Here is a 15350-nt window from a genome sequence, read left to right on the forward strand (position 1 = left end):
CTAGCATGTGTGAGGCACTGGGTTTGATTCTTGGCACCACGTGTAAAAAAAATAAGGGTTCATTGACAACTAAAAAAAAAAAAAGTAATAATTAAAAAAACAAAATAAATTTGCATAATCAGTCTCATTATAATTGTTTTCATGTAGGTCCTGCATTTCTCTTATTGAACTTGATAGTAGCTATTAAATCTTTTCACGTCTGTTGTGAGTGGTTTGTTATTTTGTATTTTGTAACTAGCTTCTCTATTTTTATAAAGTCAAGTCACTGATTTGTAACAAACCTAACTGGCCTATTTTCAGTGGTGTTCCTGTTGATCTCATTGGTAAATAATGAAAAAAATTATCTGCTTTTTAATATTTATGCCCATTCATTTGTTTGAATGACTTGACTTGCATTTTAAGAACAACATTATATACCATGAAGACCATTTTTTTCCCCTTTCTTATTTTAATGAGAATGCCTACAATGTTTCACCATTCGATCGGCAGTTTTCCCTTCTGAATTGTGCAGGACAAACCATGTCTGTGAGCTGAATCCAGCTAGTTTTCTGGTTTGAAGAGAACTTTGTAACTTTGAACCTTTGAGATTTAAAGGATGTGAAAAGAGATCTTTATAGGGTTTCTGAAGGATGCAGTTATTTTCCTGCTCAGTATTTATTATGCATTAAAGAAGTAGCTTGTAGAGGCTGGGGTTGTAGCTCAGTGGTTGAGCGCTTGCCTAGCATGTGTGAAGCACTGGGTTTGATCCTCAGCACCACATTCCATCTACAACTAAAAATAGTAATTAAAAATGTAGCTTGGGGCAGGGGTTGTAGCTCAGTGGTAGCACGCTTGCCTAGCATTTTGTGAGGCACTGGGTTCGATTCTTAGCGCCACATATGAATAAATAAAGGTTCATCAAAAACTAAAAATTATTTTTAAAAAAGTAACTTAATGCTTTTATAGAGAAAATCTGTTTCCCTTCTTGTCTTTTCATGCTTTCTCTATTTTAAAGGCATGATTGACCCCCAACCATAAGATAAATGTCTTTTGTGATGCCAGAGCTCCTGAAATTGAAAAGTTGGCAATGGCAAATGTTCAAGAAATCTTAGATTATTACCTAATTTTTCCATTACTATTGTTTTTAGTCTGCATATTCTCTTTTTCTTTATAGTCTTAGTTACTCGACCCAAAAATGTATCATTTTTACTCCTTTCCTTCTACCCATTATACAATTTAAGAAAACATGTATTAAGTACCCGTGTGCAAGACAGCTATTTTAGTTGCTAGAGATCAGGCACTGAACAGGATAGATGAGGTTTCTGCATTTTTGGAACTTGCATTTTAGTGAGGGGACTCTTATAATAAAAAGGCCAACAAATTTATTTCAGTTAGTGGCAAGTATTTTACAGAAAACAGGTAGTGACAGAGTAACTAGGAAGAGAAGCTGATTAAACAGGAGTGTGTGTCCAAGTCCTCCGAGATGCAGATGGGATTAAATGTGCAAGGATTTCTTTTCCTTTTCTTTTTTTTTTTTTCGTAGTACAGCATGTGTAGCATAAAGTTTATCATTTTAACCTTTAAAAAATTTTTTTTTGTAGTTGTAGATGGACAGTATATCTTTATTTTATTTATTTTTATGTGGTGCTGAGGATCGAACACAGTGCCTCACATGTGCAAGGCATGTGCTCTGATACTGAGCTACAGCTACAGCCCCCTACCCCTGCCCTTTTTTTTTCTTTTTTCTTTTAAGAGATAGGTTTTTGCTGTATTGTCCAAACTGGTCTCGAATTCTTGGGCTTACATGATCCTCCTGTTTCAGTTTCCTAAGTAGTGGGGAGTACTGGCATGTACCACTGCAGCTGGCTTATTTTAACTATTTTTAAGTGCACAATTTGGCATTTAAGTTCATTTGCATTGTTGTGCAGCCATCACCACCATTTATCTCTGGAAGTTTTTCATTATCCTCTACTGAAATTGTTCTCATTAAACACTAACTCCCATTCTCTTCTTCCCCAGCCCATTGTAGCCACCATTCTACTTTCTGTATACGAATTTGATCACTCTTGAGTACTTCATGTAGGTGGAAACACACAATATATAATAATGCCTTCAAGATTTCACCCATATTGTAGCATGTATCAGGATTTCCCTTTAAGGCTGAATTATATTCCATTGTAGGTGTGTATCACATTTTGTTTGTCCATTATCTGTTGATGGACATTTTGATTGCTTCCACCTTTTGGCTATTGTGAATAATTCTGCCGAGGTCATGCATGTACAAATATCTGCTATGGACCTGCTTTCATTCATTTTAGATATAGGTCCAAAATTGAAATCACTGGATTATGTGCTAATTCTTTCACATATGTACCATTGTACAGTCCCATCAGCAGTGAACAAAGTTTCTAGTTTCTCCATGATCTTTTCAACATTTTCTTTGGGGGTGAGGCAGTGGTTACTGGGGATTGAATACAGGAGCATTTAACCGCTGAACCATATCCCCACCCTTTTTTGTATTTTATTTTGAGACATGGCCTCACTGAGTTGCTTAGGGCCTCTCTAAGTTGCTAGGGCTGGCTTTGAACTTGTGATCTTCCTGCCTCAGCTTCCTGAGCTGCTGTGGTTACAGGTGTGTGCCATCATGCCTGACTTGTTTTATTTTTTGATAATGGCTATCCTAATGGGTGTGAAGTAGCGTATTATATTTTTTATTTGCATTTCTTAATGATAAGCGAAGCCATTGAGCATCTTTTCTTGTACTTTTTAGTTATTTGTACATCTTCTTTGGAGAAATGATAATTCAAGTCCTTTGCCACTTTTTGATCAGATTGTCTTGTTGATTTCTAGAAGTTCTTTATATATCCTGGATATTAATCCTTTATCAGATAAATGATGTGCAAATATTTTCTATCATTTCTTGAGGTGCTTTTTCACTTCATAGTGTTCTCTCATGTACAGTGTGTAAGGATTTTATTAGGGGAAATGTCTGGGAGAGAAAATGAGAAGGGAGCCAGAGAAGACTTGAGAGGCTTTCAGATCATATTGTAAGTCCAATCCTGAGTGAAGGAAAAAGAGGTAAGTGGAGTTGGTGAAGTCAAATAAGTAAGTTTCAGCAAGGTCATCAAGAGTTTTAGAGCCAGTATTACATCAAAGGAGTCCTGTGTTTCCAAGGGACAGGCCTAATTTAGTATCCTTGTGTCAGTTTTGGACAGAACAGCCAGTGGGGAAGTGTGACCTTGGGTAAAGGCAGTGATGGATTTCAGAACCTTGATCAGTTAAGCTCCCTTTGGAGCCCTTGATCAGTTAAGCTCCCTTTGGTTGGAAGTCTATAAGGCACATTCTTGTAGCTGCCATTGAGGAGTCAGGAAAGACCTCTCTAAAAGATGACACTTAAGCCAAGACCTGGATCTTGAGAAGCTAGGAGGCCTTTCAGAAATCTTTGGGAAGATCGTTGTAGTCATGGTGAACACAAAGTTCAGAGGTCCTGAGATAGAGACCTCTGAACCATGGTGAAAAAACAAAAAGTCAGTTTGGCTGTAGTCTCATGGTAAGAGATATAGATAGGGACATGACATCAGAAAGGATCCTACAAGGTATGCCAAAGAGTTGGGATTTTATTTTTGGAACATTTGGAAACCACTGGAGGATTTTGAATAGAGATGTGATATGATCGATTTGTATTTTTAGGGTAAGCTCAAGTATATAAAAAGGGATTATTAAGAAATAAGAAAACTAACATAGGTGTCTGTTGCAGTAGTACAGGCAAAAGATTATAATAATTTGAACTAAGATGATAACATATATTTGCTATCCAAAGGTTACCAAAATCCTGTTGATGCATTCATTATCTTTGGATTTTATGCTTTCTCTTCTAATTGGTTTCTTATTGCCTATCATTTTATTTCCTCACTTTATATAGTAGTAACCTTTTAACTTTTTTTTAATGCCTCCAGTTTTACCTACTTTGGATCCTTTTTCATATTATATTATCACATGATTTATTCATTAATGATTTAATTTTCCAGTTTAAGATTTAAAAAAAATTCTAGAATTATTTGCCTCCTCTGCTTCATCTGTCCCCTACTTGTACTGTTGTCCTTTTCCTGACTATTAATTATAGGTATCTTTCAAACTGTGGATTTCTTCTCAGGGCCTTCCCAGTAGCCATCTCTCCTATATCCTTGCAGTATCTTCCCTTTGGTGCCTTGTAGTCTGCATTTGTTTCTCTCCTTCGGCTGTTCTTTGAAGTTTAGTCCTGTGGAGCTCTTTTGGGTTTTTTGCATTAGAATGTTGGTAAGTTGATGAGTGTCTCTTATAGTTCTTTGTATGCACTGTAGTACCCCTGCTAGAACTTTTGCTTCAAGTGCAATTTTTTTGTGTGTTTTGTGATTTATCTTGGAAGTCTCTTTGTTCTGTTTGTTTCTGTGTTGTGAAACTATTTTATCTAAACTTTTAAAAAAATTATTATAAGTAAAATATCTGTAATTGTTTATTTCAGATTGATTTTTGTGGCCAATACGATCTGCATGTTTTTTTCTTTATTTTTTGGTACTCCACAGTACCAAAAAACCCCAGGGAACTTTACCACAGAGCTACATCCCCAACCTCTTTTTATTTTTTTTATTTAAAATTTTTTAAAAAAAATTTATTATTTATTTTTGGGGCACCAGGGATTGAACCCAGAGGTGCTTTAATCACTGAGCCATGCCCCCAGCCCTTTTAGTATTTATATAATTTTTTAAAATTTTGGGACACGTTCTCACTAAATTGCTAAGGAAGGCTTTGAACTTGCAATCCTCCTACTTTAGCCTCCTGAGCTACTGGAATTAACAAGAGTGTGCCACCATGCCTGGCCATTCCCTTTATAATTTTTTCTTTTGAGACAGGATCTTGCTAAGTTGCCATCCTCCTCTTACCTCAGCCTTCAAGTGGCCAGGCCAAATGAGTCTTGATTCTAGCTAACAGTATGTTTTCTGAATTTTATTGTCTGTTCTGGGTAGGTTGCCAAGATCATTGATCTGTTTTTATGTTTTAATTTTTGATGTAACCTATAAATAAACAGGTTTCTGAATATCACTTCCTCTTTTTCTTTTTTTAACCTGGTATTAGACTGCAAATTAATTATTTGCTAATAAGCTTAGCAAGGTTCTCTCCCTCTTCAAAATAGAGAACAATTAGATTTAGGTCTGATTTAATTTTTGCTAATGTAGGTAAGAGTCCATAGTGATGACTTTTAAGGGGAAATGCCATTCTTTTATTTTTAAATATTGTTTAGTTGTTGATGGACCTTTATTTTACTTATTTGTATGTGGTACTGAGAATCCAACCCAGTGCATGATAGGCAAGCACCCTACCACTGAGCCACAACCCCAGCCTGGAAATGCCATCCTTGATAAGGAAATTTTGACTATTTAGAATGTATAACAAAGCATCTTGTCTCCTTCATCTAGATATGAATGCTGGTAGTTTTAAAGCGTTCAAGTAGTAGCAGAGGGAGTAGTGGCATCAGGCAATTGATTTAATATACTTAGGTTAAAAATGTTTTCACCTAATTATATGAAAAAAGATAAAGGTTAAACATATTGCTAGTTAATTTTCTGGTGATTTCTGAAACTTTTATGGAAAAATTGTCAAATCAACTATCCCTTTTTTAAAATCTTGTTTTTATAGTCAAGTAAAATAAATAATGAAATTTTTATTTAAACTTGAAACAAGTATTTAGCTGAGTGAAGTGGCATGTACCTGTCATCCCAAACTTATTTAGGATTGTTTGAGCCCAGGAGTTTAGGTCTCCCCTTCCCCCATAAAAGGGAGTGGGGGGACAAAATTTTACATTTATCGTTGGTGGTGAAAGGTCATACTAGTAATAGTGTATGCCAATTTATAAGTAGAATTCCTCAAAATTGTAGGAGTATTCTTAATGGATTCCTTCCTTTTGCCCACATAAGTTTATTTTAAATTTGGCAAATCCTAACTAATTTTCAGTCTTGAAAATTAGCAATTTTTAGCTTTCATGTATTTTTAGAACAAAGTTTACTAGGGAATAATTAGTTATTCGGGAGTAAATAATATGTGGATGGGATCAAATCAACACAAAAGAGGGACAGGTATTTTATGGTTTTATTATTAGAACTAATATTCGATTTGCTATATTTCATAATATTTGTCTCCTTATTCGTAACTTAAATCAGCCAGTAATTTTTTATAGAAATTAAAGACTCTAGGCTATGATTTTATTAAATAACAAATAGCCCAGGACATCTTCTATTGCTCCTTTGTTATTTTTGATGGCTTTTGAGTTTACAAATGCATTACTGGTATTTATTTTCATGAACTAACTTACATTTTCTCAGTTCAAAATAGAGCATAAATTTGTATTACCTTAGTGAGAACCTCTTAGTTAATGGGAATGTTAATTTTGCTATTAATGACTGAGTGACGTGGTAACTCAGAGAAAAATCACTGGTTTACAGACATACAGCACATCATACACCAAACCACCCCTCCTTTTAACTACTCCTCAACCCTGCCTTGTTGGAAAGACCAAAACTGACCAAAGACCAGAGCAGAATTAATCACAAAGAGTTCATTGTTTTGTGCATAAAGTGATAGAAAGGAAATTGAGCTTAGTAAATTATGTTGTGAATCAACTCTTTGCAAATTCATTTATGGATCCGTGTTCTTAGACTTTATCTGTCCTTTTTGCAAATTTTCATTGCCTCTGAGGGTCTCCATTCCAAGACCTCAAGAGTGACTCAGTAATTAATGATGAAGAGTCTAAAATGGCCATTTTTTTCTTTAGCAAATAAAGACTATCACCTCAGAGATCCAACTTAGTAAAACTCCTGGGAGACTTGAACTTCTGGATGAATCCTAGATCTTTCCAAAAGATCATGACTCTTTTGTACCTGATGGGGTCCATAATTATGGGATATGAAAGGATTCCTCTTGACTTTTTGACAACAGCTTATTGAGATTACTCTATTTCAGTATATTCATGAATTGAATAGTCACTACCACAATTTTAGTACATTGTCAGTTCATCAAGAAGAATCCTTATAGTTTTTGGTTATCACACCCTATCTCCCTTCATCCTCAGTTTTAAGCAACCACTAATCTACTTTATAGCTCTCTATATAGCTCTATAGATTTGCCTATTCTGGACATTTCATATAAAAGGAATCTTACCCAGCATAGTCTTTTATGATTAGTTAACATAATGTTCTCCCATTAAAATGAACTATGTAAATGTTCATCCATGTTGTAACTTGGATCATTATTTTATTTCTTTAGATTACTAAATTATAATTCTTTTTAAAAAATATTTATTTTTTAGTTTTAGATGGACACAATATATTTATTTTTTATTTTCATGTGGTGCCGAGGTTCGAATCTAGTGTCTCATGCATGCTAGGGGAGCACTCTACCACTGAGCCACAACCCCAGCCCCTCTGCCCACTTTTTTGGTACTAGGGATTGAACCCAAGGCTACTTAACCACAGAGGTACACCCACAGCAAACTAAATTATAAATCTTTGTATGGATTTGTTCATTCATCATTTGATGGAATTCATGGTGTTGCCACTTTTTGGCAGTTATGATTTTGTACTGTATCTTCTCATTTCTCTTGTTTGTAGGTCTAGGAGTAGATTTGCTGGGTCCTGTGATAATTCTTTAATCTTTTTTTTCCCCTTTGGTGCTGGAGATTGAAGTCAGGTCCTTGTGCATGCTAAGCTAATGTACTACCACTGAACTACATCCCCAACTCTTAGTTTAGTCTTTTGAGGTACTGCCTAACTGGTTTCCAAAGTGTCTGCACCATTTTCCATTCTCATCAGCAGTTTATGAGGATTGCAGTTCCTTTACATTTTTTCTACCACATATATATGTTTTTTATTGTAGCCATGTGCCTTGTCATTGAGATTTGGGTTTTCTTGCCTTTGAGTGTGTTGATGATTCTTATCTTACAGTCTGCCTCCTGTAATTTGCTTAACTAAATGATCTTCAGCAACATAAGGCTCTAGTCCTTATCTAAAATTGAAATGTAATAGTTGTGCCCTATGGTCTATCAGAATTAAGATTCTTATTAGAGAATAAAGTAGCATGAAGAGAAGAACTATAGGAAAGATAACTGTTATTAATATTAGTTTATTATTTATAGCAATCTATCTAATGTTAGATTCAGATATACAAAAATTAATACTTTTAAAAAATATAATACTTTTAGAATCACCTCTTAAAAAGTCATACCAAGAGAAAAACATGTTGTGTAAGCAGTCTTTTTTTTTTTTTTTTTTGGTACTGGGGATTGAATCCAGGGGGCTTTCTGAGCCACATCCCCAACCCTTATATATATATATATATTTTTTTTTTTTTTTTTTTTTTTGGTACTGGGGATTGAATCCAGGGGGCTTAACCACTGAGCCACATCCCCAACCCTTTTTTATATTTTATTTAGAGACAGGTTCTCACTTAGTTGCTTAGGGCCTTGCTAAGTTGCTGAGGCTGGCTTTGAAATTCTCAACCCTCTTGCCTCAGCCTCTCAAGCTACTGGGATTATAGTTGTGCGCCACCACACTTGGCATAATCAGTCTTCTGAATTCTTTTTTATACTTTTTTAAAATTTAATTTTTAAAAATTGTGATGTTCTGATACGTGTATACATTACATAATGATTAAATAAGGTTAAACGTATCTCCTCAAACATTCATCATTTTTTATGGTGTAAATCTTCAAAATCTTTTCTAGCTTTTTGAAATATACATTACATTATCATTGTCTATAGTTACCTTGTGCATTAGCACAACCAGAACTCCTTATTCCTATCTAACTAAAACTGTACCCATTGATGATTAACCTCTCCCTATTCTTCCTTCCCCAGCTTCTGGTGACCAGTATTCTTCTCTCAACTTCTGTGAGAGAATCTTTTTTTGGATTCCACATATGAGTGAGATCATGAAGAACTTGTCTTTCTGTCTGGTTTATTCCACTTAACATAATGATCTCCTGTTTCATCTGTGTTGTCACAAGTGATGGAATTTCATTTTTTATGGCTGAATAATATTCCATGGTGCAAATATAACACATTTTCTTTAAGTATGCATTAGTTGATGGACACCTAGGTTGTTTCTGTTTCTTGGTTATCATGAATAGTGCTGCAGTAAACATAATAGTACAGATGTTTCTTTGACAAACCAATTTTGTTTCCTTTGGATTTATACCCAGTAGTGGAATTGCTGAATCATATGGTCCTGTTTTGAATTCTAATCCTTTTTTTCTACTTTTATTATGTAAGTTTTGAAGAAAGTATTTGATTATAACCAAATCATACAGTAAGATTAGTTTTTTTGTTAATACAACTTTTCCAAGTAGGCCAATGTTCTGTGATAGCTTCTGCATTTCTAAAAATTGGGGCCACAAGCAGAAGTATCACAGAAAAATGTTTTATAGGAACAGTAAAATGACTCGTGATGGCCATATTGAATCCTGATAAGGAAAAGACAATTCTGCCGTATTATAAGGGATGTTCTTAATGGAATTCAAGAACTCTTCAAATAAGTAGTGTGATAAAACCTGTTAAAAGTCTTTAAAATATCTTATTGTTTCTTCTAGGCCTACCTTAAAGTTTCCCATGTCTCAATGGACTCCTGAATATAACAAGCTTTATACCTTAAAAGTGGATATGAAGAGTGAGATTCCTTCTGATGCACCAAAGACACAGGAGAGTCTGAAAGGGGTCCTTCTACATCCAGAGCCCATTGGGGCAGCCAAAAGTTTTCCTGCAGAAGTTGAGATGATTAATAGTAAAGTGGGGAATGAATTCTCTCACTTGTGTGATGATTCGCAAAAACAAGAGAAGGACAGGAATGGTAACCAGCAAGAACAAGAAAAAAGTGTTGTTGTGAGAAAAAAACGCAAAAGCCAGCAGGCTGGCCCTTCATATATGCAGAATTGTGTGAAAGAGAATCAGGGAATATTAGGATTGAGGCAACACCTAGAAACACCAAGTGATGAAGATAATGATTCCTCCTTCAGTGATTGTCTTTCTTCTCCTTCATCTAGTCTGCATTTTGGAGACTCTGATACTGTGACTTCAGATGAGGATAAAGAAGTCTCTGTAAGACATTCCCAGACCATTTTGAGTGCTAAAAGTAGAAGTCATAGTGCACGTTCCCAAAAGTGGCCTCGAACTGAGACAGAATCTGTGTCGGGATTGTTAATGAAAAGACCTTGTTTTCATAGCAGTTCATTAAGGAGACTTCCATGCAGAAAGAGATTTGTAAAAAATAATTCCTCACAGAGGACACAGAAACAAAAAGAGAGGATATTAATGCAGAGGAAAAAACGAGAAGTGTTAGCCCGAAGAAAATATGCATTACTACCCAGTTCTAGTAGTTCCAGTGAGAATGACCTCAGCAGTGAATCCTCTTCCAGCTCTTCAACTGAAGGAGAGGAGGATTTGTTTGTTTCTGCTAGTGAAAACCACCAAAACAATCCAGCTGCTCCCTCAGGTAAGAATGTTTTGGTAAAACATGAAAAGTATTGCATTGTATTTATACTTATTTTCTTGGTTTTATGACTTAGGGTTATGACTTACAGCTTTTATCATCTTTAAAGGGAATATAAAGTTCTATTGACTTATTTTTAAAACCACATAAATTACCAACTATAATATTATCTAATTCCAAGAAAAAAATAAAAAATATTTCTATGATAAAAATAAAATCAGAATTGGTTGCTTTTTTCTTTTTAGATTAATTACTTATACCATTTTGGATAGAATTAGATTATATTTTAGGTGAGTTGTTGATTTATGGTACTAATATTTTTTCCCTGTAGTACTTTAGTATGTTTAACTTATGTGAATATTTTTCCAGATACTGTATGATGGATTTTTTTCTCATTTAATCATGCAACAACTTTAGTCACTAAAAAAGACTGCTTAATAGTTCTTTTAAGTACATTGTTTTTATTGTCCATTGTCACTTTGTCATGTCAAGCCGAAAAATACTTTGAAGTTTTTGGTAGCTTATTTAAATATTAGGACTTATAAACTTTTGATTATGACAGTGCTCAGCAAAGCAGATGATGGAGGAATAGCACTTGCATATGTGCTTTCATGCACATTTCATATCAATAGATATTATATTTAAGTGCACTAAGAATGCGCAGATAATTCTGAAGTATAAGTATTTTTCATGTATACAGACCATCCCAATAGAATGCATCATTTCTGTACTTGTAATTTAAAGAGTTGTATTGGAATGAATATTAAAGAGCTAAGTCTTCACTGAGGGAACTAGATTAATTTCTTTTGAATTTAGGGAATAAGGGAATTGGGTCATAGGGAGAGCTTTTCAAAGGACCAGGAATACGTTTTCTAAGACTGATGCAAAGCTGTCCCAGTTTTTGCCTGATGTTCTGTTTGTCAGGGTCAAAGCCTATTAGTCTACTATCCATATGTGCCATTTTCCTTCTCTTGTCTCTCTCTCCTTCCATATGAGTATCTTCCTTTTTCATTTTTGTTTTTCTATTTTTTTCCAGAACCCTAAAATCCGTAACCTTGTTCTTATTTGGCCATATTTAGTTCATTTTTTTTAAAAAAAAACTATTTGAATATTTGTTTTAAGAAGACGTCATTGAGATCACTTGTAACTGGGAGAAATGTATAGCAATTGCTTCTTGAGGTCTCTTGAGAAAGAGGGAGGTGAAAAAAAGGACTTGTCTTGCTTAATTGTCACATTTTTTTCATATGGTCAGGATCCGAAGACTCTAGTGTTAGGGGAGGGAGCGTTAGAGCCCAGTTTCTTGAAGTTAGTGAGGCAGAGTGGTTGATAATTGGAATAGAAGTTTCTAAGGAGCTGATATTTGTAGAGGAGTGAGAATATAGTAAATGAAGGTCTGTTTCTGGGAAGGAAAGGGTTTTTATATTCTTAAGTATCAAGTTTAGTGCAAATGTAATGCATTTTAAAATCTTTTTTAATACTTATTATAGCATTTAAAAATCATGTTTCTTGGTAGAATTAAAGTATTTCAATTACATTATTTTTATTTATGTTTTGTTTTTTGGGAATTGAACTCAGAGGCACTTAACTACTGAGCTACATCTAGCCTTCCCCCCCCCCCCCTTTTTTTGGTTGTGCTGGGGATTGAACCCAGGGCCTTGTGCTTGCTAAACAAGCACTCTACCAATTGAGCTATATCCTCAACACGCCCCCCTCCCGCCGCACCACCACCAAACCCTTTTTTTATTTTTATTTTAAGAGTCTCACTAAGTTGCTGAGAGCCTTACTAAGTTACTGAGGCTGGGCTTAAACTTGTGATGCTCCTGCCTCAGCCTTCCAAGCTGCTGGGATTATAGGCGTGCACCACTGTGCCAGGCTCAGCTACATTATTTTTTAGACATTACCCTTAAATGTTTATTTCTGGAAACATAAATCTAAAAAGTTTAAATGAAGTACCCTTGATGTTTTCTGATTTCTGGACAAGTATTTTGTTTTGAATCAGCTTTTTTTTTTTTTTTTTTTTAAATAAAGATTTAATAATAGCATTCACATGGTGTGGAATTTTAAAGTACTGAGAAAATAAGATGTAAAACTTATCTCCTTTTCAAAGGGTCCAGTCTTTATTATCCAGAAGTAATCTGTGTTGGCAGTTTCTCATTTCCCTCAGAAAACGTGGAAACATATGCAAGGATAAGTGAATATTGTAGGTCTTTCAGCATGTGAAATTATCCATACAAAGGGAACTATGCAACCATTAAAAGCTGTTCACAAAATGACACATACTATGTAATTCTATTATGTGGCATCTAATGTAGTCATATTCTCAGAAACAGTAGAATGATGATGGTGCTATGGGGGGATGGGTGGGCATAATGGGTATAGCTTCAGATTGGCATGATGAAAAGGTACTAGAGATGTTTCATAACATTTCAAATATACTTAATGTTGCTAAACTTAAAAATGGTTAAAATTGTTAAAAAATAAAAGTTGTGTATTTTCTTACTGGATTTTTCACAAATCTGAAAGGATTATCACCTGATGATTTTTTTAAAAAACATCCTCTGTTACCTGATAATACAAATGTCTTGATAAGAATGTTCCCACAATAAGAATATTAAGAGTAGAAAACAAATTCACCCACTTTAAAGTGTATATTTCTGATTTGCAAGCACAAACTCTATGTCATGTATAATATCCTGAATGTTAAGCCCTATTAAGAAACTGAAGCTTCTTCAATAATTCTAAAGACTTGCCCAGGCACACAGTAAGCAATATTTGTAATTCAGACCTAATTCCAATTCAGAGCTCATATTCTTTACATACAAATACAGTACTGTAACTACTCAACATGTAGGTGCTAGTTAACTATCAAAAGTATCTTTTTGCAGCCAGTTGCTTTTGTTTCTGCTCCTTGCATTTGTAGTCATGCTTAAAATTTCTGAAGTCATAGCAGAAATTGTCTCTTCTTTTGAGTATCTATCCAAAATAAATTACTATACAATTCTCCTTTCATCATGAATTTCATAGTCTTCAGGTAAAAATGAAAATTTCTGCCTTGTAATTAGTTAACAAATGGATGTTCTTTAAATATTTTGTTTGTTTGTTTGTTTTCAGGAAGTATTGATGAAGATGTTGTGGTGATAGAAGCTTCCTTCACTCCCCAGGTCACTGCCAATGAAGAAATTAATGTTACCTCAACTGACAGTGAAGTGGAGATTGTAACAGTTGGAGAAAGCTATAGGTGAGATTTTAATTCCTAGCTGTATGTTTGAAGTTATCAAAATGATTACTTAAACTTGATTATTAAACTTACTATTTAAACTTGTGCTACAGATAATTTTTTTCTTAGAGACCTAATTTAAGCATGCTTATACTAGATCAGTTGTTTTCAAACCAGGCTGTGTTTGACTCACCTGGGAAAATTATAAAATAAAGATATATTGTTGCCTACACCTGGTCTAGACCAACAGAGCTAGAATTTGGTGCTCAGAATTTTTTAAAGTAAGCAGTGAGAGCCTAAGAGTCATTGCTGTAGGTAACCAATAATTTTACTTAATCCTTTATAAAATTTGATTTATTTTATGATAAAGAGAAGTAGTGAATTCCTTTGAAATTTAAATGTGAATAATACACAAATATTGGAGATGGACTAATTTTTTTTTTTTTTTAAACTTTTGTGGTATTGGGGATTGATTCATTTTAAAATTTGAACTCAAATTTTTAACTCCTGGGCTGTATAGTTTTTAAGGGCATTTTTCATCCCAGTTTGAAGTTTGGGGTTGTTTCCTGGGTATGCAAACTCGCCACCCTTGATGACATTGTATGTTAATGGAGTTGGTTCAACTTTTCCATACATGCTGATCAAATGCTTGTATCAGTTTTACATTCAATTTGGGCAGGAGACAAAAAACAAACTGCATAAGCACCTGTGTTCTATTGGCCCCACCTTTCTAAAAGCAATTTATTTTTTCTTCTGGGCCTTAGGATTGCATCATCTACATACTATACATGTATACATTCAGTCTAGAATCATAGTCAATCCTTTAAAATATCTGTGTACCTATAAGTAATTAAGAAGAATACTGTACCATATAATTAAAAGGTGAAAAACAAAAAAGGTTTAGGGTTTGTGATCGGATGCTTTATAAGGATAAAGCAGCTCAGACAAGTGATGCTCTTATGGCTATCAAACTATAAACTAGCTACACAGTGTCTTTACTTATGCTAACCCCAGGATATCTCTCTGGTGTCGGTTGTATTCTCTTAGGACAATATCAGAAGCTTAGCTTCGTTTAGGGTTACCAAAATTGTGTTTTACAAACCCAGCCTGGTCTAAACATACAAGATATTGTGGACATAAGTGTGTATTTTTTTAAAATTAAATTTCTTTATGGTAAGTAATTTTGAGTTAACTATAAAATGTAAATAGTTAATTATAATCAAGGTGAATAGTCAATAATAATAGTTGAAGAGAGCAATGTTCTTAAAACAGAATCCTGTATATTATACTATTGGTCCAACATAGTATTTCTTTTTCTTTTTTTCCCTACCCTGGTATTGGGGATTGAAGCACAGTGCTTCATCCCTAGCCCTTGTTATTATTATTATTTTTTTAAAATTTTGAGACAGGGTCTGCCTAAACTGCTGAGGTTGCCTCAGTCTCCTGAGTAGCTGTGATTACAGGTGTGTGCCTGGCTCTAACATAGCATTTTTTACTTTTTTTTGGTCTATTGGTGATGTATTCATTCAGCAAAGTTTATTAGAGTGCCAGGCATTATCCTAGTCATAATTTTTTGTTCTATTTCCATTATTACTTTTGAGAATTCTTGCATTAAGAACTTGTTTTTTCAAAAGAAGTGATTT

The 15350-nt window shown here is 34.4% G+C and overlaps 1 protein-coding gene across 13 annotated transcripts in view; it reads left to right on the forward strand.

Moving 5' to 3' along the window:
* Rnf111 (ring finger protein 111) overlaps positions 1-15350 on the forward strand; it is a 115885-nt gene that overhangs the window by 68881 nt on the left and 31654 nt on the right. For all 13 annotated transcript variants that reach the window (XR_011706675.1, XM_071608321.1, XM_071608330.1 and 10 more), the window contains 2 exons: positions 9595-10493; positions 13602-13728. Coding sequence is in view for 12 of the 13 variants with exons in the window: in XM_071608321.1 (XP_071464422.1) it covers positions 9614-10493; positions 13602-13728 (1007 nt within the window). In the remaining variant the exon portion in view is untranslated. The remainder of the gene's footprint in view (positions 1-9594; positions 10494-13601; positions 13729-15350) is intronic.

Source organism: Marmota flaviventris, chromosome 2, assembly GCF_047511675.1.
Source record: "Marmota flaviventris isolate mMarFla1 chromosome 2, mMarFla1.hap1, whole genome shotgun sequence".
Taxonomy (NCBI): Eukaryota; Metazoa; Chordata; class Mammalia; order Rodentia; family Sciuridae; genus Marmota; species Marmota flaviventris.